The sequence below is a fragment of the Pelodiscus sinensis genome, chromosome 14 (genome assembly GCF_049634645.1).
Source record: "Pelodiscus sinensis isolate JC-2024 chromosome 14, ASM4963464v1, whole genome shotgun sequence".
In the NCBI taxonomy this organism is placed as follows: Eukaryota; Metazoa; Chordata; order Testudines; family Trionychidae; genus Pelodiscus; species Pelodiscus sinensis.
The window spans coordinates 3393052-3419670 of NC_134724.1; the positions used below are offsets into that span (position 1 = coordinate 3393052).

At 40.0% G+C, this 26619-nt stretch overlaps 1 protein-coding gene across 4 annotated transcripts in view; it reads right to left on the reverse strand.

Annotated features, from left to right (window-relative positions):
* MAP2K5 (mitogen-activated protein kinase kinase 5) overlaps positions 1-26619 on the reverse strand; it is a 206095-nt gene that overhangs the window by 136390 nt on the left and 43086 nt on the right. For all 4 annotated transcript variants that reach the window (XM_075896856.1, XM_075896855.1, XM_075896857.1 and 1 more), the window contains 2 exons: positions 22176-22240; positions 4253-4292 (listed from right to left, as the gene is read on the reverse strand). In XM_075896856.1, coding sequence (XP_075752971.1) covers positions 4253-4292; positions 22176-22240 — 105 coding nt within the window. The remainder of the gene's footprint in view (positions 1-4252; positions 4293-22175; positions 22241-26619) is intronic.

Here is a 26619-nt window from a genome sequence, read left to right on the forward strand (position 1 = left end):
CAAATAAGGATGAGTTGTCAAGTTAAATACAAGCAGTCAAGTGACTGAATTATAATTTACTCTGTGCTCAATTTAAATTAGTGTGAGGCTATTAAAATATCCAGTATAAATACGGCAATTCATCACAAGCTGTCATGGATGACTTCATCTATTTGCTGGAGTGGCATACGTTCCACTAAAGGGAACGAGAGCAAAATCACAGGTCAAATTAAGCTGCTATTCTGTTTTAATTCACTTATTTAATCTGTGGCGACATAATTGTCTTTTACAGTATGTACAACTCAAAGGAAATTTGGGAGTATTATAGTCAGTATACAAATGATTAATCAAATGGTCCATTTAAATGCTAGTTTAAGAACAGCAAAAACTAAAGCAGCTGAGGAATGGCAGTCAGCCACGGTACACACAATGCTGGGATTTTTCATCCTCTCAGATAGCTGTCCCCACCCCATTAGAAAATAAATAATATTAAGAAAACTATTAAATCCTGCATGCATTATCGAATAGAAAAGTTTATAGGAAAGACTCTAATGGTGTAGGTTTCAATCTGCAACATGTAAAATCAGATTTTTTTTCCTGCTCAATCTACTTGCAATTTTCAAGTCTAGTCACCAATACAAAGCAGCTAATCAACACAACAGGTTCTACAAGTATTCACCTGGATTGTGAAACTATTGTGTCATATTTACATTTGATAGAAATACACACATATAAGACTGACTTTACTCCTTTGAAGCCCCTTCCTTTAACAGAGATCCCAGTGGCCTCTCTTTTTTTTGTCAGCTTTACACTAATCAATCCTCGCAACATTCCTACTGAGACAAAGGTTTCAATACCCTCACTTTTTTTTCATGGGGAAACTGAATCAGAGATTAAGTGACTTGCTTGAAGTGGCAGAGCAAATTATTGGCCACACAAGGACAGAGAAGCAGGTTCCCTGATTGCTACTTTTGGGACCACGATGTTATAAACACATGACAATATGCATGTCCCAAAATATAGTTTTTGAAATGACATGTACATTTTAATTAATATTAATATGGACAATCAATGTAGGAACATTGAGAAATGAAAATCCAGGCTAACAAACTCACAAGGTACTAACTAACCCTTGGGGACTGGTCAAATCCTTATGGCTTGAGGGATACACTCTGTCTGAAGGAACAGGTGTTCTTGCAAATGAAAGATGGTGGATGAGGATCAGTCTCTCTTGCAATAGTTAATCCTGACAAGCCCCTCCCTTCTCCTCCAATGTCCTGCAGCCAATTGCTGTTTGTACCCATAGTGGGTTGGTGGCAACATGCTTAAGGAGAACAACTTTGTGCCAGGGTTAGGGTAGAGGAAGGGTCGCCGCAGGGGGAGCAGCAGCTTGCAAAATATCAGGACTCCCATCCAGTAAAAGACGGGGGCAGGGTTTAACAGCCAAAAACGTTCGCCTTTAGAAAAGAAATCCTCTTGGGAAAGAACATTTTCAGATCCACTTCCCCCTCCCCCGCCCCCAAAATATTTCCTGGAAAAATTCTTGTTCAGAATTATGGATACAAAATGACCCTTGGTTGGTTTATTGTGACGATGGCTAATTCCTGTGTTTTCCCACTTCATGGTCGTCGATAAAGCAATAATAAACGGTCATCATAAACACAATATTTGAAAAAAAGACATGCTGGGGGGGGGGGTGCACAACATTTGTTTCATTCATTTCCTCCTTCGATCAGAAAGTCATTCAGAAACACTTCCCGTATGCAGAGACAGCTGAGAAAGGGAATCAGGTTTCCTGCAGTCCAGGAGCCTGAAGTTGATGGTGGCAGCAGCCCCAGTACTGGGGCCAGGATCCCGCTTAGTTAGTTAACCCAGTGGTTCCCAATCTTTTCTATGCCTTGGACCAGCAAATCCATTCACAAACGTTTGGTGCACCAGTAACATTTTACTTGCATATTTGCATATTCATTGTGCAAATAGTGAATATTCAAATACAGTATGCAAATAAAATGTTACAAGTATGCCAAAAGTTTGTGAATGGGTTTGCCGGTCCTCGGTATAAAAAGCCTGGGTCCCCAGAACCACCCACTCCTCCACTACCCCCCAATGCCAGCCACTGATCCCAGAGTCCCCTGCACCCAACTGCCCCCAGTGCCAACCTCCCACTCTCAGAGCCCCCCAGTGCCAGCTCCCCATTCCAAACGCTCCGCCCTTTACAGCCTCCCACCATCAGGCCTCCCAGTGTCAGCCTCCTGTTTCCAGAGCCCCACTGCACCCAGCTCCCCCAGGGTTCCCCCCAGTGCCAGCCCCCAGTCCCCAATATTAGCCCCGTCCCCAGAGCCTCCCAGTGCCAGCTCCCCACCCCGGATGCCTCAGTGCCTCTAGTGTCAGCCTCCTGCCTCTTAGAGCCCCAGAGCCCCCCAGCATTAGTCCTGCCCCAGGAGCCCTCAGTGCCTGCCCCACCCCCCTCACCTAGCCTTGCACTGCCTCCCAGCTGCCAGCTGAGCGCCGCTGCCCAGGTTACACTGCTCTAAGGCTGCCGTGCCCAGCTCTGCATGGCCCTCCTGCTGCATAGTAAACCGCTCTTCTGCATCCAGGAGAAGACCCCACCCTTACCCGGTGCTGGTTGACCGAGAGGCAGGGCAGGACACACCTCTCCCAACAGCCGCAATGGGCGGGGAGGCGCTGGGTGGTGTACCCGACCCTGGCAGCCAGTGGTTTGCAGCTTGGCACCAGTCCGCGGACCAGCATTTGGTAACAGCTGAGTTAACCAGTTCAACATTAGGTTAGCCCAATATTTAACTGGTTAACTGATTAATCAGGATTTTATATCCCTAATGCAGGTGAATTTTCAATGGGTCAAATCAAAATACTTACTTATGTATTTCATTTATTTTTTGTGAAATAGAAATTATTTTGTAACTGCCCCACAGAAAAAGTAAGAGCTGGAAAATTTTATTCAGATGTACTTGACTGAAAGCACAGAAAAACAGGGTCCAATCCTGAAAGCCCTCCTTGCATGGAACACCCACTGAAGTCAGTGAGAGTTCTCACCATAGAGGTTTTAAGGTTCAGGCCTGTAACCAGAAGCTGCATTTACTTCAGTTCACACAAGCGAATTATGGCATTGTTGCTTTCAAAGCCTAGGCTGCAAATACACCTTCCCCCAGCAAAAAAATTCAACGCAATGCAGTGATGTTAGAAAAAGCACTGGTTAGATATAGGATGGGTAGAGATAGACATCTAATAAAAACTTAATTGTACGTAAATTTCTAAGTAAATATTCCGTAAATTAATTAAAGCAATCCGTTCCCTTTTTTAGTTACCTGTTTAAGTTGCTAAACCATTAACAAGTACTAAAAGGCAAATGTCTTTCTGCATTCTGTGGACTGTGGATTTCAGAGGTATCATGAAAAAAAAAAAACATACATGCATAGTGCTTGGCTGCTAGAGTTAAAGGAGGAACTTATTTTCAAATGTTTTGTTTTAAAATATAAATTGTAGTTATTGTTCAACTCTACATATGCTGGACTGATGCAGTAGAATCAGAAATAGTTTTCATTATTTGTTAACCAAAGCCTTCAGTCAAACTTAAGTCTAGATTGTCACTTATCTTAATAAAATAATAATAATAATAATAATAATACAACAGTAACGTTCAGCGGAGGTTCTCAAAATACTTACACAGAGAAACCCACACAGCTAGATAAAATGATCAATGGAAAATTGAGGAAGACTATGAAAAATTTTTTTAGAGCAGCAAGATCTCTTAGAAAGAAGAATCATCTCCTACGGGAAATAATCATGTCAGAAAGCACACGAGAATACACTCAATGGAACGCTTCTGCATCAGCAGAGGAAGAGATAGGATGACCGTAGCGACCTTCCTACCACTTAGTTCTGTAATTCTCCGATTCAGGTGGTAAAGCAAAATGACTGCCAACTGGTTTGATCCCCATGGCACACACCAGAGCTAGTCTCCAATTTACCCATTTAACCTAAATTGGGAAAAAAATGTTGCAGTGCCTGAAGCACAATGCAGAATAATCCCCCAGCTACCACTGTGTGAAACCTGGTCATCTGGGAGCTCTGTGGCCATTTTGACTTGTTAGATTATGCAGTGGGATTTCCCTACACTACGTGCTGTGGCTTTTTAATGCAATGAAGCAAATTAAGGTTTGATAATTATAGCAAGGAAAGGAAAGAAACCATAGTCCTAAATCCCTGCCCCCAAAAACCCAAACCAAACCAGCAAATTACTACAATATCTTACCTTTACTGCCAGTATTTTTCCACTTGGGACATGATATGCTCTGCATGAGGGGAAAAATTAAACGATTTGAGATCACACAAAATTACTTTATATATATACATACACACACACACACACACACACACACACACACCCACACACACACCCACACCCACACCCACACCCACATACATTGATTTCACAGAAAATGAATTAGCGAAAATAAATACACTTTTACTGGAAACCAGCTTCCATATCATATTTCCAAACAGCAAATGCATTTCAAGATATCTACATTTAAAAACAGTTGATTAGAAAAATGAATTCATGCACAATAAAACTGTTTAGATGATCCACCAGTTTCCCATTATGTTAAAAATCCCACTATGTTTTGTACATAGGCACGTGCACAAGGGAATTTTATACCTCATAGTAACATGGACATACACAAGAACAGACTTCTTTTCAGAGTTACTTACAAAGTAATGGAAACATAATAGAACCCTATCTATATTGTCCATATAAAATGAGATTCGTAGCACTAACTAATCCCCTCTAATGTACAGACATTTTGAGAGTTAAGACAATGGGACACCTAACTATTTCAATTAAAGTGAAAAACCCCAATGGTGATTTGATTATTCTCAGTAATCAAAAGACCAACCAGGATATTAGTGAAATCAACATTCTGCCTCTATATCTATAGTATGCTTAATATATATATTACAACAATGCACGTAAACCTTAATATCTATGTGTTCTTAAAACGAATTTGTACAGTAATCCAAGAGCAGCGTGTGTCAATTTGTCTCTCAAAATATTTAAAGTTGGCTGACCTAAAATGAATATAATCTTATCCTTATCATTCCAAGTACCTAAAAAAATAGGAGCAAAAATTCTACATATAAATGTTGAATGTGAACACAACCATTTAAGCTTTTTTTCCCCTTCAGTAGTCTTACTGTCTAGTACTGGTTTATTATACTGTGCATTATGTTATAATCTATATAGCATTAACTTTAATGAATTACAGTACTTTAGCACTATATTATACATAGTACAGGACAAGAATATCATGTACTCATATTTTAATTGCATCATTTCTGTCAACAGTTTGGGAACTTAAAAAGCTCATTAAAAATATCTTAAAGCAACAATTTATGGGCTAATATGGATACATATGTGAATGGCATAAACCTACAAGGTCTGACAATATTTTAAGTAGATGTCAAAATCAGTATTATTTTAATGCCAAGATAAGGTGCAGAACACTGGATTGTAAAATGAAGCTAGAACAGAGACTGACAGTTGAATGCATAATACATGAGGGTCAGGTGGAGTAACAGAACTACTCTGTAACTATGGATGAACCAAGAGTGGCAAAACATTTTGACTTCAAGATCAGCAGAAATGATAAGAAAATGAACAGGCTGAGATAGCATGCTTAACGTCTGTTCGTTCAATATGTACTATGCCGGACAGTTTGGCAACTTAATTAGCTTGTCAAGAAAGCTGATCTTTTTTCCATAAGAGAGGTCTCCTGTTTCCAAGTGAATTAAAAGGAAAGACTTGATTATTTAATTATGATGCACGCTAATTCATCCGTGGAAGTTTGGGTTAAATTTCCAGCAAAGGACAGATACCTGGTTTGGTTTACAGAGCACTGCCAGTACCAATTTAACATTTAATTATCATTGAGAAGAGGACCACAAAGATGACACCATGCCCATGGATACAGTGTGTCCCCGGCTTTGCAAATGGCATGCTACCTGGGAGAAAGGGAATTTGTTTACTTCAGACTGATATGGCATCTCAATTGTCTTGACCTTCCTCAACACAAATAACTGTAAAGTGATTAATGAAGTCTGAATAGGAGCTTTGGTTACCCCAAAAGACAATGGTACACCTTGGCAGGGTTTTAATTAACAGCTAACACTTCAAATTAGTCTGCACTTGCTACAGTAATTACCTGTTCTAGTGAGTGTGTGGAGAAAATATTTTTGTTAGATATTAGACAGAACAACAATCTGGCATTAACCATTCTGGCTAACGTCGGCATGGATAACATATGAAGATTTACTACCCTTAGAAACCTGTAAAATCATGTACTAAAAAGCCCACAGAATAATTTGCTGAACCTGAAGGTTTTTTGTTTTTTCCCCACATTTGTTAAATGCCACCACCCACTCTATGGGTAAATATGCAGAGATTAAAGTGATATTGTTTATAAATAATATATACAGTAGCATCATTCCAGGAGACAGCTCTTTACACCTCCTACATCACCCAAAAGACAAAGGCTTGAGTAAAAGACCTTCACGATGCTAAAATATGACATGTGGGACCAAACAAGGTAGTAAGATCAATGCAGAACACCATCCTAAAGATACACTAATGGCCCAATCCTACAAAGTGCTAAAGGTTGACAATGTTCAGCACTTGACAGAATCCAGTCTGGAGTTGGCATAGATACTTCAATGGAATTTTTTCCATGGAAGAGATTTAAACTAAGCAAAGCAAAGGCAAGAGCTGTTGCTTCATAGGGACCGTTCTGATAAGAAATTCTGATGGCTGAGGATGTGAAAAAGTCAATTTAACTAGCTATGTAAAAAATGTGAAATTCTAAGATCTGATTTTCTAAATGAAAATAAATAAATAGAAAACCAGGTTAAAACAATATGCAGAGAAAAATGCAGACTGACACTTTTTAGTTGGTTTCTGCTCTTAAAAGAAAAATTTTGCAATAGTAAAATATCTCTGTAGCTCCCCCTGACTCCAGTATAAATAGCTTGCCCAGAATCCATGGCAGAACGTGGTCCACAATGAAGACAGCTGCTTAATCAGTACAGCAGGTTGTCCACCAGTGTCAAGAGGGTTCTATACTAAGTGGAACTGCAGAGCAGTGTATAACTAAACACTATCTCACTTTTTAATATTTTATGCATAAGGAAGCCTCACAAAACTTAATCACAGGTTCCTTTGAAACTATCAGCAAGCTGAAATTTTTTCCCATGAACAGAGATTTTTGCCAAAAGCTCTGAAACTATCACCAAATTTGTGTGAAACATGGCAAACAGTTTTGGGGGGAAAAATCATCATAATAAAAAAAACCCAAAACATAAAACAAAAAAGAAATTTTTTCATTTCAATCAATTCAAAATTTTTGAGTTTTCATTAAAAAATGGCATTTCAATTTAAACATCAACCCATCCTTTAAAAAAAAAATCACACACACACACACACACACACACACACACACACACACACACACACACACACACACACAAGAGCATATTAAAAGAATGTTCTGAGTTGACCTAAAATGTTTTGGTTGATTTGAAATGACATTATTCACCACTCAGCTCTACTTGCTATCTCTCAGTGCAGCTGAGCTCAGATATTATTTTGTTTACCTTCACTTCTCACTTGTGTTCCTCATATTTTACTAACCACTATGTTTGCACTGTTCAATACACAGGCACTAATGTAATGACGAAAAGGCTCCTCTCCTCTAAGACTGTGCTAAGTCAGTCCTGATCAACTAAAAGAAATAAGCTGTTATTTCAAAATCCAACACACAAAACCATGCAGAATATCCCAGGGAAACGATTGTGTTGAATTTATAAGCGTTCACACCTTACAGAAACCAGCCTTGGAAGAGCAAATCCAATTCTCTGTTTTTGTGTTCAGCCTTTATTTTTGCTCTGCAAATGAACCGCTGCAAAAGCTGTAACCCAGATGATTGGGAAGAGACAGCTATAAATCATTTATTGTTAAGGAAAAATTGAACAGGCAGCATTACATCAGGGGTAAGCCAAGTTCTGCAACAAGAAGTTTAAAAGGCAATTTTGAACAGGATGCAAATGTGAAGAACTCACAAATCTGAAAGTTATTATTAAAGTCTTGTTTCAATTTATAAGTGCACAGATCCTTTTCACTTCTCTCCATTTCTGTATATTATTTACACTGGGCATGTGTAATAAATGCCATGGAATGCACTGTTCATGTTTTCCTCTCAGCAGAGGCATTACCTAACAATCACTGCGGCAAATGGAAAAAAAATTCATGTTTCCCGCTTTCAGCTATATCATTAGAAGCCTGATCCAGCTCCCACTCAAGTTAGTGGGATTCTTTCCATTGCTTTAGACGTATTACAGATCAGACCCTATTGGCTTACAAAATAAAACTTTCATTTTACCCTATCCTGACAACACATTTACAGGGGGATAATGCCACAACAGGGAGGGGCAGGAGAAGCAATATCATCGATAAGATTAATCTATTACTCAACACAGTGCTGAGTTTTAATAAAACCAAAAACTTGTATTTGATTTAAATCAAATGGTTAAAATAAATAAAAAGCATGTATTCAACAAGGATGTTAAGGACTAGTTGACTAGTCAACTAGTTGATCCCCTACCCTGCCACCCTTGCTGCCTCTATCAGACAGAGGCAGCAAAAGGGGGCGGGGAAGAAGAGGTACTTCAAAGTGGCAGTGCTGTACAACTGAGCCTGGGATCAGCTGTGCGGGACTGCCCCTTTAAAACGTCGAAGCACCGTGGAGCCCGGGATCAGCTGGGGAGTGACCCCAGGCTCCACGGTGCTGCCCCTTTAAAATACCGACTCGGCATTTCAAAGGGGCCCGTGTTGCACAGCAGAGCCCAGGCTCAGCTGTGCGGCCACCACTTCTAAACACAGAAGAAGCGTTTTAAAAAGGCAGAGCTGTGGAGTCCGAGGTCAGCTGTGGAGTCCCCATCTGATCCTGGGCTTCCCATGGCATTTCAGCCGAACCCAGGGTCAGCTGGAGAGTCACCCACTGACGCCAAGCTCCATGCCTTTGAAACACACAAGAGCCCCTGCTGAGGACTCTTATACATTTCAAAGCAGGCACCTGCATGCAGCCTGGAGTCAGCGGGGGTTCGTGTACATTTCAAAGGAGGAATGCAGAAGTGCCTATCGACTAGTCGATGGAAATTCCATCAACTACTTGACTAGTCAATTAACTGCAATTTAACATCCGTGGTATTCAACAGGGTTCTTATAGGCCTGTAATGGGGCTAGACCCTAAGGCCAAAAGGGCCATAGAGAAGTCCTCCAGGAGGCTAGAGAGGTTCTGGAGGAACTGGCCAATGAGGGGCAAAGGAGGACTACAAAAGGAGCTGCAGGACTAGAGTGATCTCAGTTGCAGCCCAGACCCGGAAAAGAGAAGGGTCAAGGGAGCTGGCTGGCAGAACCAAGCACAGGTCAGAGTGGGGATCAGTTAAGGACATTCTCCTGGAGAAGAAGACTTTGAGACACTACTCTCTTAGCTGAGTGGGGAAACAGACTGAGACTGGACTCAGAGACACTCTATAGACAGCACCGGGATGGGCCCCTGTTAAAGGTATACTCTGGAAGGGGTTTGTGATTTCATGCGAGGGCTGTGTGACTTAGCAAGATGGCTGAGTCACGCAATGCTTTTAAAAGACTGAGGCAGTCCAGGAGTCAGCACTTGGCCAAACGGGGGGGCTCGCAAGAGACCCTACACAAACTGAGTTGCTTATTTTGAGGTAATTTTGAAACAAAGCACTACTCAGAAACGTCCCTTAACCCTTGTGGAACAAGGTTTACAGGGACGTTGGAATAGCAAGCCCATTATGGTTTGAAATAATGGGCGTGCTCAAAAGACGGTGACGAGGTATTTCAGGATACTTCTGGTATCCTGAAATAGCACCGCAGCGTAGACATGGCCTTTACGAATAAGAGGTGGCATGTTGGATAGCAATGGTGATGGGAAAAGCAGAGAAATAGACCTTATATAGAGGCAGGGCACAAGGCCTTAGTGGTGTACTCTACCAGAAACCACATGAGAATTCAAAACAAAGTGACTTAACAACTGAACATCGAGATGAAAGAAATGGAAGGCATTTCTGGTTTGGGAAGGTCTAGCAGTGAAAGGGCATGCTATTCAGAGAGGATTGCTTTAAGCAACAATACACTATGGAAGTACAGGCAAGACCAACACCAATTCGTAAAGATTTTGGAACATATCCACTGCATAAAGGAAACTGAAATCTCTCTGTTCGTATTTCCATCAGAATTCATTATTTTAAGCTCTCTACATCCATTACAGTGAACAGCTTTTAACCAAGACTGGCACCGTTGTGTCAAATATTGTATTAACCTTGAGTCTTAACCAGGTCTCTAGACAGTGAAAGCCCTGAAGAGCCCAATGCAAGCCAAGTCCTTAAGCATAACTTTATTACCTCTACTTTAAAAATCAAACACTCATCCAGGGTAAATAAGGAAAGATGGTCAAACAGTGTCCTCCAGGTAATATCCGAGACATTCTGATCAACTTGCCCCAGAACAAAAAAATCAATATAATGTGGGTGTTGATGGGATTTTGGGGGGAAGAATTCCAGGTGACTCCTCACAATGTCAAAATAAAACTAGAGCGCAGTTTTGTACAGTAAAGAACAGAAGGAAATGAACAGCTGCAATTCAACAGCAACATATGAATTTGCATTTCATATAAAAACTCTTTTTTTCTGTCTGTGTCTTCTACTGCCTGCTTAGTTGTGCCTGAAGGTCTAAACCACAGGAAAACCAGGGGAGAAAATAATGATTTGGGTTGATTCTTACCCATAAAATAGTCTAGAGTTAATCAGATCTTTTCTGATACAGATCTAAAACTTTCATACACTTAATGGAGGCATTACATTTCTGCAGCACTTTATATAAACTTATCATAGAATCATAGAGCTGGAAGAGACCTCAGGAGTCATCGAGTCCAGCCCCCTGCCCAAGGCAGGACCAATCCCAACTAAATCAACCCAGCCAGGGCTATGTCAAGCCAAGATTTAAAAACCTCTAGGGATGGAGATTCCACCACCTCCCTAGGTAACCCATTCCAGTACTTCACCACCCTCCTAGGGAAATAGTTTTTCCTAATATTCAACCTAGACCTCCCCCACTGTAACTTGAGACCATTGCTCCCATGTTCTGCCATCCGTCACTACTGTGAAGAGCCTCTCTCCATTCTCTTTGGAACCTCCCTTCAGGAAGTTGAAGGCTGCTATCAAATCCCCCCCTCACTCTTCTCTTCTGCAGACTAAACAAACCCAAATCTGTCAGTCTCTCTTCATAGGTCATGTGCCCCAGCTCCATAATCATTTTGGGTGCTCTCCGCTGGACCCTCTCCAATGCATCCACATCCTTTCTATAGTGGGGGGCCCAGAACTGGACACAATGCTCCAGATGTGGCTTCACCACAGCCAAAAGTTCAAGTTTTTATTCAAAAAGCTATTTTGCTGATCAAAAAGCTATTTTGCTGATCAAAAAGAACAAACACAAACTCAAAAGTCAAAAATTGAAGTTTTTGTTTGTTGGGAGTTTTATTAAGCCTTCCAAGCAGAGATAACAGTTCTAAGTTCCTCTTGCAAAAGTTATGACTTTATTAATACCTAAAAGCAGAGCAAAGTGTATTCCTTATAGTGTTTCCCAAGAGAATTTGTGGCATCATTTATTTTAGGAAAACCCACGAATGCTAACCCTGGGTCCCTGCACCTGAGAAGAAACATTTTTCAGTTTGTTTTCATTTATTTTTTTTTTTATATATATATATATATATATATATATATATATATATATACACACACACACACACACACACACACACACACACATATATATACACACACACACACACTGAAAATTAACTTATGACAAAATCCAGATGGAAATTGTGATTTCTCATGGACAAGTATGAGAATGGTTAGCTAAAGGATACTGGATTTTTATCCTTAAAACTGGAATTGGTCTTTCAATGTTGTAGTGTCCTTGTTTCCTAAAATTGACTATGCCAAAATTAAATTTTCTAAGGGTACGTCTACACTGCAACACTATTTCGAAATAAGTAGCGCTATTCCGAAATAACTTAGTCCGCGTCTACACAGCAGGCATTTATTTAGAAATAGTGTCAAAATATTGTCAAGCTGGAGGACTTCTTACTCTGACTCCTGTGAGGAGTAAGGGAAGTCAAAGGAAGAGTGCTCGGTTTTGAAATAAGTGCTGTGTAGACGCTCCCTATTGTGAAATAAGATAGCTCAATTTGCGTAGATTATTTCGAGTTAAGCACTGCAGTGTAGACACACCCTAGGAGAACAGGAGTTTGGAGGTGGGAAAAATAGGTTCTCCAAGATTTTGAGCTTGACTAGATAGACAGGATATATAAAATCTTTGATTCACTAGGTTCAAGAGACAGATTTTGCCCTTACATGTGCATATATCTCTACCAATATAGTCAATGACATACGCTTGCTCCTAAAATAGAACATAGCACAATCATTTTTTTATCCTGATCTTCTTGTGCATCACACATCTGTCTTTCTCTTGCCCCTCTCCTCATCTCCGCTGGACGCTTGTTCAAGAGAAAGGCATTTTTGCATTCAACAAAGGCTACACACACGGTTAGTTTACTCAGATCTGTATCAACCCACCTAAGGATGGACTCCAAAGAAAACACCATGTAATCCTTATTGACAAATAATCACAACGCAGACATTCAGAAGGACAGGAATGGGAACACTTCCAGGATGCAGGTATTGAAGACCCAATGGAAATAAAGATGCCTACAGAAGTGTTTCATTTCTTATTCTGAATGTAAATGTTTACACAATAACCAGCAATTCATTTGGTAGCATGCAGCATCAGCAAACTGTTCTTCATACACAAGAACTCTGAAGAGAGTCAAACAGATTGAACATTTTCTTGTCCTATGAGAAATAACCTAGAGCAAAACAATTCTGTCACAGCACTGTGTAAGATGAATAAAATAAGTGTTGCACATTGTAGAATAACATGTCGGTCACCAGCTGCAAACTACATGCGGCAAATAACCCAGAGATTTGGTTTACTGCTTTTGTGCGTGTGTGTGTGTGTCTTTATCACTGCACTTCATACTAATGGTCAGACTTTGGGAGTTTTAATGATAGCATTGTCACATACTAAAATGGCCATCTAAAAAACAGAGTCAAATTGTTTCTATGAAAAACACTTTGACAGTTGTTGTTGCCTTATGTAATAGACAAACACATTAGCCTGGCTCTCTGGCTGTTAAAATAGGAAATACAAAGTAAACAGCAGTTATAAAAAATAAGCTTTTATGGGGATTCTGCTAGTTCAAAAAGCAATCTATGCCAACTTTGCTTCTGTGTAAAATCCCATTACAGATACTTGAACACTGATGCAAAAATGATTTGTTGTGGAAATACAGAACTAAAAAAACCCAAACCAAACCAAAAAAAGCTTGTATCTAACATCTAAACTAGTCAAAAGAGTAAAACAAACACCAGAAACAGTACAAAGTGAATGAGCAGTCTTTGGTCAAATACACGTTTATGCCCTAATCACAGAGTGAGAACTATTTAAGGGGCTTAGTGGTTTTGTTCAGTAAATCCTAGAGCTAGAAAAGATAACCATATGGCAACAAACAAAATTATTTTGGCACTTCCTACACCAGCTGGAGTTGGTGATTCCATTTAATCTCTGCTCTGTTCCACACAGAAAGTTTAGACTAAAAATTTAATTCAGACTATGTTTAACAATAAATATTTTTTTAAAAACTTGCTGTAAGTACATTTGAGATGATCTGGCAGTTCTTGCCAGTTTTAGGCCCTCATTCAATCTTTGCTTTGTACCTGGCTTTCTCAAAAGCTACACCTGCAAAGTAGCTGAGTGCCAATGTTTAAAGGTCTACAATGACAAAAATGTCTCTGCGGTGTAGCCAAATGATATATCTGAACTGGATATAAAGCTGGTTAATTTTTATATTCCAGAATAACCACTGAACATGTCCCCTCAGGAAGTTCAGGGGGAAATAATGGAAAACAAGCATCCTTGCTATTAATAACATTACTGCTGAGTTTTCTGTTACACTCACTGTTCTTCAGAAAAAATTCTAAGTGAGAATGAGAACACGATGCCGATAAATTCTCACAATAACCAGTTCTAACACAGCTTAGCTTTTCTATTGTGCCCATATCAGATTGCATCATCTTTTATAAATATATAAAGTTCTCTCTCCTATGAGACTGCCTCATCTATCACTTTGGCATCTCTTATAGCTTTGGCTCAAGAAAGTCCCACGACTGACCTAGTACATAGACGGTTACTTCTGACCACTAGAGTGCTGTTCCATCTAAGGCAAGGGAAGCTGCCGAAAAAATGTATATTGCGTTTACACAAGACCTAACAAAAGCAACTTAAGTTTCTATTCACTTTATCTTCTAGAGGATGGTTATATAATGCAAACAAAACAACTCTAATTTAAGAATCATCCTATTTCTAATTAAACAGCCAGAGGCAGCTGGTTGGATAAGTTTTAATCAGTTTCAATAACCTATTGATTGGTATACTGAAGCTTAAAAAATTAAGAGTAGAAGATGATTGGGGAATTGTCCCATCTCAAAACAACAGTAGAACCCTCTGTAAATAACTCCTCTTTTAACCATCAGCTAAATGAACATTTCAATACCACAGTACAAAGTCTTCTGCAAAATTACTTTAACTAACAAGCAGAAATTTATCAGCTTCAGCCAAAATCAATGCTGAAATCAATTTGAACACTGGTTGTGTCTAAAGGGGCTCATTGGCAATTTAGGGAAATTACACCATGTAAATGCCTGTGCTTTAATTGAACAGTTTCATCAACTAGGCTGTGATTGCTGTCCATTCATTTATTTACTTTCACTGCAACTACCATTCTACGAAGGAATGGTTTTTGTCAGACTTGAAGGAGGCACTTTATCTTCATTTTATGCACTTTTGTGCATAACAGATTTTATGAGGCAGACAAGCAATGGTTAGGGTCAAAAGAAACAAGTGAATAGCAATCACCGGTCAGTCTTGTTTAAACTGTAAGGATAATAATAAGAAAATTCCATGGGGCATTTTTAACATTCTTCGGCTATTACTGTTACGCTGGTTTTCAGCAGTTTTAAAAATAGGGTGTAAAACAGTCACAAGAAATGGAAAAATAAAGCAGAATGTGTATGTTTAGAGGGCGGCATGTTTAAGTGGGTAGAGTACACAATTAGGAGATCTGGTTTCTAGGCATATCAATGCCATAGACTTTGCTGTAGGACACTGAACAAATCATTTAATCTCGCTGTGCCTAAATTTCTGGTTATATTTCCTTTCCTCGTAGCATTATTCTGTGGGGATCAATTCATGAACATTTGTAAAGTGCTTAGAGATACTCAGATGGAAATTGCTACACAAGGGCGATTTATTATAGCTTTATTTAGATGACAAACAGCAACGGATAGCAGCAGAATGCAAAGGAAAAGGATGGTGAAAAAATCTTATGACAAACACTAGGGAGCGGTGGAATCACTACTAAGATTTGGACTGGCCAACAGCATCATAAAAGTTGGAAGAGGACACTGTAATAAGTTACTGTATTTGAAGAACACATCTGCACTCTAGACCCTCTCGTGACATTGCCCCTTCACAGTGATAGATGCATCACTGTCCTTGATGGCATGATCAAAGTAATTCTTTGAGATAAGCAAGAAAACAGAAAACCCAGCAGAGCCACAATTACATAAGGAAATGGCAAAATCTCAAATATTTTTGTCACCATTGTGACTTCTGGAGGTTAGATAATCTCTAACTCCTACACCCTAGAAGGGACCTTTCTGCACTCATCCTATAGAGGATTCTGAGTTATAATCAAATTACATAGCTTGTACATGTTGCTTTCAGAAGGGAAACAACCTTCCAGATATCTTTCCATGCATTGTGTGTAACGTGACAATGGCACATATTGCAACCAACCTAGGAGATGTGCCAAACATGCATATACTGAAGTTAGCACACAACGCAAGTGAACAGCGACACTACTCAAGTGAATTGTTAGTACAAACTGAAAATACACATTGAATATAAATGTAGAGGTTTCAATATTCATTTGTGGGCATTTTCTGCAGCCACATTATTCTTCTTGCTTGGGCATCTACCATCTCTCTACAGACTCCGTAACTATGCAAATAATAAAGAAACTGATTTAATGAATTTTTTGTTGATATCATGACCAATACACTTTATTCACAGATTTTAGATAATTTTAGTGTATATTTCATTATGGTTTAATAAGGGTTTTATGTTTGGTTATTGAGTAACTACACTGGTATGTCTTGCTACAGTACAGTAAACCAAGCTAGTGAAATCCAAAAGTCAGACACATGTACAATACACATTTTTAATACTCCAAACATTTTAAAATGCCATACTGACCGTAAACTAAAGAGAATTCTAATTTTATTTCTGTACTAGCATGTAAAAAACTGAAATTTAAAAATATGAAATTAAAAATATGCTGTATGATTTTGTTTCAGCATATAGTAGGAGAACTGAGAAACTTTAGAAAGTGCCATGCAGGTGAAAAATATTACAAAACAATTATTTACCAGTGACAGAATACCATTTCTAGCATTCTAAATACATATTGTTACAGTAGTTTGGTTCTAAATAAATTAGTGCCACTACGGGTTAGACTCGGTGGCAGATTTTACACCTTGTGAATCAAAATGTTAACATGTTCCACTAAAGTAAAGAAGCAATCTTACAAAAACATGGTATCTCAGACCTCGGTAACCAATGATAGAGGTAAAAATGTGAAAGACAGACACATACTCTAAATCAGGGGTAGGTAAAACCTTCTTTTGGGTCAAGGGCTGCTGACCCCCAGAAAAATCAGTCACGGGCTGCGCACAAGTGAGAAGCGCAAAAAAACAAAAAAAACAAAACCCTACCACCCTGACGAAAACCCAACGCCCTCCTTCTGATGTGGCTCCTGATGGAGAAGGAGAAACACACTCCCTGTATTCCCTTTGCACATGAGAGGCTAAGGGGGCCCAGACTGGCAGTTTCTGTGTGCTCTAGCCTGGCGGGGGAGCGGAAGCGCCAGCGCGGGCTCCCCAGTGCTGAGGGGAGGTGGAGCCCTGAGCCTTGGGCTGAATACAGGCAAGCTGGGGGCAGGTTCCCCTCCCCTGCTTTAAATGTGTATTGGACTTTACAGTGGATTATTTGTCAAAAAAGCAATTTAAGGGAATGCCCTAGATGAAGCAGTATACAAATATTTTCTTCTGCTTGTGCGGCAGCCAAGAACCTGGACATGCCACCGTATCAACTTCTATAAAATATTAGAAAGCCTGCTATAAAACAGGAAGGTTAATACATCGACCACCATAACTATATCAGACGCATTCCTGTACCCTCAACTCTCACTGAAATCAATGGCAGCTAAGGATGCACAAGATTTCAAAGAGCTGCAGCTAGGATTAGTGAATAGAAAGAGCAAATCCAAGTGGCTTAATGGTGGAAACAGCCTAGAATGGTATAAGGATGATCATTTATTTTGAACTTCCAAATACTGTTTCAACAAGCTTTATTCAAAGTGAGAAGCATACTCCCATAAAGTACCAGAGCTACATAACACATGCATGAAAAAAATACACAAACAACTTAACTGTGTATTACTCTATAGCGGCTTACATCCCTGAATTAAGAAAATAATACATAATGAAATCATGAAAATAATTGTAAAAGGAAGTCAAGCAATTATAAAATCCCGTTTCTTTAAAGAAAAGAAAGAACATTCAGATTCAGCAAGTTCTCACTAGAAATATTGCTATAAAGTATTGATTTTTGCCAGACTCAATTGACTGAAAAGTTGTTTGTATAGCAATATTGGCCAAGCCAATATACTGGAACAATTTTGCTACACACAGTAATCAAGTGCATTTCTGAAGTATAATTATACTGTCATAAAAATAAAGCCAAGATACCCCTTCTCTGAGCAATAAAATATTGGAGGCTGTAAAAAAACAAAATAAATGAAATATATATTTTCTAATGAAACGCAGTGTCTTCCAAAGAGAACGAAAACACCTCCTCTCTCTTCCCTTAAGCCAAGGTTAGCATGAAAAGTGATCAATACTTCAATCTCAATAAACTATTTCAATAATAGTTAATTCACGTGGAAACAGAGGCTGAAAATTTCTGCTCAGCGAGCTGCAACATGCTATCTTGTTTGCTGAATGCTGATAATATATCATTGCCATAATGGATACAAGTTAGTATGAAGTGATAGAAAGAAAAAAATTAAAAAAGGAAAAGATACCCATGCATACTCATTCTTTACATTCAAATCAATACGATGTATGCAGCCTTCTGAAACAAACCTATTGCAAGGAATACTGGTAGACTGAAAAAGTCAAACATTTGTAATTAATTTTATTTGACAAGTGCTCATTGATCTACTGGAATAAAATACACGGGGGCTGCTATCCATTACTGCAGTGTAATCCAGCCACCTGTACATATTCTACGTTGCAATTTCTTAATGGCTCATACAACACATATGCCTCTGTTAAGAAACAGCCTACTACAGAAAGACAAATGCTCTAATGTGGAAAAGTGTTATCGGCTTTAAACTGAACATATCACAGGACCGTAGACAAATATCCCAAAATATACACCCAAGCAACATTAATATTCATGTTCTCAATCTTCATGACTTTGAAATTCTATCAAAATTTTTAATTTTGAAAAGTTTAGGCTGGTTCTAGATCAAACTCTGTATAAAGATGCAGGGTTCATTCTGCTGACTTACTCTGATGACAGTAGCTGATAACTGCCCCAGAATGAAAGAGTAAAGGGGAGGAATAGGAGCAAACACCGGTAGATCCTAGGGCAGGGGCGGGCAATAATTTTTGCAGGGGGGCCATGTCACAAATTTTGGCTGATGGTCGCAGGCCAGCTCCAGCCCCGCTGGAAAGGGCGGGATCATGGGAGGAAGGGGCAGTTCCCTTCAAGTGCTGTGTGCCCCTGGCGGGGGGTGGTGTGTGGGGGGAAGCAGCCAGCTGCTCTGAGCAGTGAATGACTTTGCGCACTCCCCTGCCCCCTGGTCTTGACTGGCTTGGGGCAGGGGAGCAGCAGTACGGACCGCGGGCTGGATCAAATGGCTTGGTGGGCAAAATTCGGCCCACAGGTCACACCTTGCCCAGTTCTGTTCTAGGGGAAAGGACACTGTAGCAACCGTTAGGCTTGGGGAGAAAATCTGGGCCGAAGTTGACGCTCTGTTATTATTTTCGTGCCCAGTAAAACCCAAGCTCCGGAATGGTAAGCCTCTCGCACTGGGTGGGTTACTTTCTCTGCAGCAGGATGGAATTCCATCGGGCATTTTTTTATATTTTAAAACACATGCAGTCAGAGCTGCTTTGACTGGTGCAGGGGCATGGAAAGCAGCGAGCTAGGCCGAGGAACCTGCTGGCGGGCTGCAGCCAGGTAAGCACCTTCCAGCCAGAGCCTGCCTCTGGCACCCCAGCTCCTCCCTCCCCGCAACCCTCTGCCTTCGTCCTGCACCTCTACTCCCTCCCAGACCCGTACCCCAATCCTGTATACTCCTGCCCCAGGTTACAACCTCCTCCTAGACCATGCACCTATTCTCCTCCAGACTGAATCTTCTTCCGCACCTATACCCCTCCCAGACTCTACACCCCCTTCTGCATCCCAATCTCCTGCCCCAGGTCACAGCCTCCTCCTTCCCCCAAACTCCCGCCCAGACCCCACAACTTCTCCTCCACCCAAATCCTTGTTCCCAAGCTCCCTTCTGCACCCCAACTCCATCACAGACCCCGCAACACCTCCATTAATACCACGGAAGTGTGCAGCCCCTGACCAAATTCTTGGAGTGGCTTCACATCAAAAAATGATTGTCCAGCCCTGTACAAGACAATTGTGCTGAGGGTCCAATCAGACCTTAGAGAATGACGACGATGGCAAATCTTTTATCTTGCATTCGGCTAAGAATAGCACCTGCTGACACTGTCTCCTTGCTTGCCCCTTTGTAAATCCACTTCTTCCAAGAAGGTGATTGAATATTGGGAAACAATAAAACATGTGGTTTTGGTAAGCGGGGCTTGCACGCTACAGTTTTTCCTCTTTAAAATGGACCTCTGTGCCCTCCACGAGCAACAAAATGTGAGGTTCTCCTTCACTACATCTGGTCTTGATCATGACGTTCCAATTCCTGTCCCTGCCCCCACACCTTCCAACACTTTTCATCCATTCTCTTGGACCAATCCTCACTCCAGAATGAGCTGTGTGCTCATCCTCTGTCTGAGAAAGAAGAGAAGTAACTCTCTCCAAAGCAACTACAGCCATTGATGGATCTGTAAGAGGGATGTTAAATTTAGATTAATCAACTAATAGAATAGTCGATGGAATTCGCATCAACTATTTGATTAGTCAATAAGGGCACCTCCACCTTTGAAATGTAGCAAGAGTCCTACCAGCTCTTGCTACATTTCAAAGGCGGAAGCGTTGCAGGAAGCATGGGGACAGCGAGGGACTCAAGCAAACCGCTTGGTTTGCTTTTGAACCCCACGTGCGGGGCTCTTGTACATTTCCAAAGCAGGGAACACAGGGCCAATGGGGGACAGCTTGAGTTCCCTGCTCACCCCGTGCTCCCCACTGCGCTTCAAGCTGTTGAAATGTAGCTCTTGCTACATTTCAAAGGAGGAAGCGCCGCCAATTCCCCACTGAGCCCCTGCCCCTGCCCCTCCCCCCATGGAGATGGTACTGGAGGGAGCCAGCTTTTCTAATAGAGGCAACGGGAATGGGGAGGGGAGAGAAACTAGTTGAGTCACTAATCTATTATCTGATAAGCATGTGTGTATCGGAGAGTTGACTAGTCACTTACATCCCTAATCTGTAAAGTGCAACAATCCACAATCTCTCCCCAAGAGAGAGAGAAAAGCACATCACTGCTACAAAACATGTGTGAATTTTACAGGTCTAGGGAATAACTAATATCCAAAAGACAAAGAAGACAAAAGACAACATGATAGAAGGTCTTTGTAGCACCTGCCATGTTACCAGGCTGACTTGATTTTGGTTAAGACTGATAAAACAAAAATCTAGATCTTCCCTGATAATGATGCCAAAGCCTGTTTTTTATTAAAACTCATATTAGGAGACAGAAAGCAGGAGCTTAGCAAAGTTGGCAGCTAATTAAAAAATAAAAAAAATGTGTTGTGGTGTTTATCATATTTTTAAAAAATGTTACTATCAAAGTTAAAAAGTGTAAGTTATAAACAGGATCAAAATGAGATGCCATGTTACTGTATATGGCAAATAGCTCTCTGGAGGAAACCTTTATTACTCCCTCGGGGCTTTCTTACAAAGTATGGATTTTTAATTCCTAGCAGAATATTTTTCATACACCACTGCAGACTATTAAGTACCAGATATTACATTATGTGGTTTAAACTTTGCACTACGCATGAGAAAGATTTTTCCATTGAGAAAACTATTTCTTTGCTATTATAATCTTTACTATATTAAAATTGGCTTCGGGGTATAAGCATCACTATCAAAATTTGGGGGGAATTTATAATTTAACACACTCATCAGTCTGAGACTGGAGCTTCTTAAAAGGGAAGTAGCTATAACAAAGGGGGTTAACTAATTGTATAATGTTGCAGAAAGGCAGAGCAATGACATCACAGCTTTACATACAACTGGTGTCACTGCAGGCGAGGAACTAGCAACGAGTATGGTAAGCAAGCAAAAACAGTATTAAAAAGAGGGAAGAAAGAATATATTACGCTCCAGGCCAGTTAAATTTGTACTTGAAGGCCATTAACTTGTCACCCAGGAGGGTTTCAACTCTAAACATGAAGATGATGATAAAAACATGCCCGTCCTCACACCACCAAACCAAATCTTTGAAAGATGTGGAAGGCAAATGTGAAAAGAGAATTTCTAGAGAAGACTAAATTAGGTCTACTTGATTGTACTTCAGCAAAGCCATCCAATAGCTGACTGCACACCTGCGAGAGAAAGTCTGGCTACATTTTGTCCTTGGGAAGTTTAAACAAAATGCAACACTCACTTGTAGACGGTGCCTCCATTGCCATGGCCGAGGACGTCTCGATACTGTATGTCTTGTTCATTCATCTCCACGAGAAAGAAAGAAAAACAAGAAAGATGTCATGCTGTGGATGGAAATGTCAAGGAAAAGCAACTCTAGGCCATAAACAACTAGCAGTCTGGGTCATTTCAAGTTCAGCTGCAAGAACGAGAAGATCAATACAACATTTGCTGTCCAATTTATAAAAGACGATACCAAGGGACAAAGTGATGGAAAGTTTAATGACAATTTGTTTGCCTGGGTCATTTCATTAAAGTTTGATAAAAGGTGTCAAAATGGAATGATATAACATAGCTCAAGAGGGTCAGGTCACAGAAACGGATAGGAAAGGGGTCTCCAGCACTGTACATAGCCAAAGTTGTGAGGGGGAGGAAGCAAACCAACCAACACTATCATCTTCACTATGGCCAGAAAAGTTAACTTGGGTCCATTTAAATTTAACATGAAACATTTGCAATGTAGAAATGCTACAATGTATATACAAATGCTTAATTAAGGCCACAATCCTGCAAGAAATAAAAATTCAGTTGTAATCATATTGAATAAACGTAATTTTCGTTGACCAATACAATAAATTGCTACGTAAGAAGCTTAGCACTTCCTGGGAGAAGTTTCCAGAGAGGGTGATGGGCAGTCAGAGTCCGAACACCTTGGGAGCTACACAGTTTTAGGGTCTGCTCTTTCCTGACACAATGTGGTTCTTTTGTATTTTATAAAAGCTCAGCTTTTTTTATTTTTTGTGGGCTTACTTGTTCAGATTTAAAATCAGAAACCTCAGTTCTCCTATACAAAAGTGAATATTACACTGACCATGAGAAATAAGGCAAGTTATTGTTCAAACCCACAAGAGACTTTTTTTTTTTTTTTTTTTTTTTTTTTTACACAATAGTGCACGTGTATTTCAACACAGCTTTTTCAATTATGATAAATTTTGGTCCACAGTAATTTCTCCTAAACTAACACAGGTCTGCTAAATGGACCCAGATTTTCAGAACAATCAAAATTGGATGGTTTCTCATTTTAAATGATAGTCATCTACCACTAAGTCTCAAAAAAGACTCGTTTCTTGGATTATTTATATTTTGTTGGATGCCAAATTATCACTTTTGTGCAAATTGTTCCAGCTGCTAAAAACTCCCTGCCAATTTTATTGACCATGGATGAGATTTTCAAAAACACTGGTGAGACGCAGAAGCACAAGTCTTGGGACTCGTGCTGCATCATGGAACAGGGTGGCTTGTTTTATGCGGGCTGGAAAAGCTGGGACTAAGCCAACCTTGATCACAGAACGGGCCCCAGCTGAGAGGAATCAAGTGATTCCTGTGCAAAACGAGCCAGGTTTAAAGCAGGGATAAAGCCCACCGGGGAAAGTGCCTATGCTGGGGACGTGACCATAAATGCAGGAAGTGCAGAGCTGGAATATGCAGTGAAAGGGGAGACACCACCTTCCCCCCCCCAGAAACTGTCACTGTATCTGCAGTAACCGCAGGGAGCAAGGAGCCTTCTGTAGAAGGGAAGAAGGTCTCCAGGCAGGAATGCCCTGATCAAACAAGAGAGAGACTGAGGAATAGCCCCAGTGAAGGCAGAAGATTCTGCTTTTGTGGCATGACATTTTGGGGCGCCGTTGCCTATGGGCTACAGCAGCCCCCAGCCCAATCCCCTGGCCACTACCCCCAGGGCTCAGAGCCTAGCTCCCCTTAAAAGGTGCTGCTTCTACCCAGCAGTCTCCGCGGCAGCCTGCTGGTCCCCCGGCCTGTGACTCCCTTCCAGCTCGGCTCTAGGTTGTCAAATCTCCCAGAACCAAGTCACTACAGTAAATGGCGTCCAGTCTGGGAGAGTTGGTAACCTCTTTCCCACAGAGTTTCAGGCTCCTTTCTCCCCCCTTTCCTCCCCTCCCCCCCCGACCTCCTCGTGTTAAGCTGCATATGGCATCAGCACTGGTAGGGATGGGCCTGAATGAAACCCCTAAAACGGCAACTTTCAGCAAGTTTCTACAGCACAAAATTGAGTTTTTAACTAAATTTAAAATAATCTGTTTTTGAGCTACTAACAGTGAAACTTTAAATATTTTGTTCTGCTCTTCAACCAACTGAAGGAAAAACAGTGCAGAGCTCAGTTATCAAGGGAAGCATTGTGAGATCTTACATAACTGGAAGTACATAGTACCAGAAGTTAAGTCCACGGAATTGACTATTTACAGTTAAGTTTGGACCACTATTCTTCAAGGTCTATAAAGATTAGTACCCAAAGCCATTAAAACTAAGGCAGAAAAATTCTGATAATTTTATTTCACCAGAAAATGCAAATCAAGAGCTAAACATTGCAAGGAATTCTCCTTTTTTAAAATAATGGTTTGACACCTCCTACGGAGTAAGGTGATAGGCGAGCAGATCTTAAGAGATAGGGGGCTAACACCAGGCCCCTGTACAGGGCTTAATTTTACTCACAGGATGCAACCTCCTCAACTTAGAACGCATGCACACACAGAGGTGTGTTTTGCCCCAAAACTACAGAACTCTTCACTTTACTGACTTTGCAATAACGGAACAAAACGCATCTTCAAACTCTACTGTAAACAATGATCTGAGAGGAACACTGCAAATCTACATACCCATAACTAAACTGACATCATTAACTATACATTAACTCTTTGGGGAGGTTTTTTTCCTTTTAACTATAAAAGCTTATTCTGTAAGAAACAGCAAATGGTTATTTTATGCCAGTGTTTTCCCTTTTCTCCTGAATTTGGCTGACTGCTAAATAGTGAATCATCTTGGCCATACTACTGCCTACAAGCCTGCAACAGTCACAGCCTTTCGCATGCCTTTCACTGCCAGTCTGGTACTGTTCCTAGACAGTTATGCACAAAGGATTAGCACGGAACTCATGATGAAACAGATATCGGGGCGGAGCAAATATATACTAGAAAACCTTACAGAAAGAAAGCTTGATTTATTGAATCAAATAAAGATGCCAAAAATACCTACTGAGTTATGTGTTTCACAGGGAAAACTGAATCCTCAATCACAAAATGATAACATAAAAACAATGACTCTACAGCAAGGGCTGGGAAATTAAACTTTCAAAGCCAAACTTGATTGGATGCCGATATTAACAGAATTAATGAAAAAGTGAAAGAGAATTCAATTACGGGTCAGCAAACAAAACACTCTTTGTTTATACCCGCTGTCTTTGAAAGACTCAGTGTCTATTCTCTTGTAAATCATTAAAAGCAAAATGCTCAATTAATCCTTATTTTATATGTAAAGCTTTGACAGAAGCCAAGTCCTATAGGTGTACCTTTGGTTTACAAATCGAAGTAGTAATGGTTCCAGAAAGCAGTCACACTCTATGAGCAGACAATTGAAGAGATTTAGTAAATCCCACTTTATAGAGCAGAGACTAATCGGAAAACACAAGCCAGTCAAATGTTTCTTATGAACTGTTGACACTATATCAATGCTGAATCAATTGGTGGCATTTACTCTGAGTGACAGAAAAGAAATAAATATTTATATCACATAACCTATATCAATGAACCTAGGCAGAAAGCTATTTCTAACCTGTCAATATTTGATTATCTTGAAGAATCATGTCCCCTTCTTTTAATGATTAATATGAATTCCTTATTAAACCTAAGTGGAGGCCAGTGGAAAGGACTATCATCATTAATGCTTGAAAACATAAACCATAGAAAAATGATGTTAAAATAATGTTAACTGTGACAAACCCCCAAAAAGGAAGGAAAGTTCAAAGTTCAAACAAAAATCTGCCCCCAGTCTATATGGCTGTGCCTAGTTACTGATTAACAAAAGGTATGCAATATAACGGAGGAGAATTTCCTCTTTGGAGATTTACAGTCTAGTTTCTTATCACAGCATGGTGAATTAAAGATCACATTAGAATATTAATTCTGAATTTCCTTTCTTTGATGGGCATAAACAAAATCTTTAATATCACTAATAGATTTTAGCTATTTTTTCCTTACATAACCGAATTTTAAAAACCTTTAACTTTCTAATTTCCAGCCGTGCAAAACACCTTCATTTCTAATTCTTTCAACAAGTCAAAAATGTCATATTCAGGTTATTTATTCATTCATGCTAATGTGACCTTATTCACCTTCATTTATTCCATTTTCTGAAAATTATCCCCAAATGGCTCTCTCCTGTATTAGGGATTAGTATTTGCCAAATTGCACTAAAAAGCTCAAAAGCATGTTTTTGGTTCTCACATCAATAAAGTTTGGTTATTTTATAAATATTTTTAAAATCTTCGACAGCCTTCCTGGCAAAAGTCAATTTGTTAAAATATGGCTTTGTATTAGGAATGCTGACAAGCTTAAAAATACATTCCAAGCTTTATTCAATGGCTTCAGTGCCAAATAAGCAAGGCTGCAGTGCTG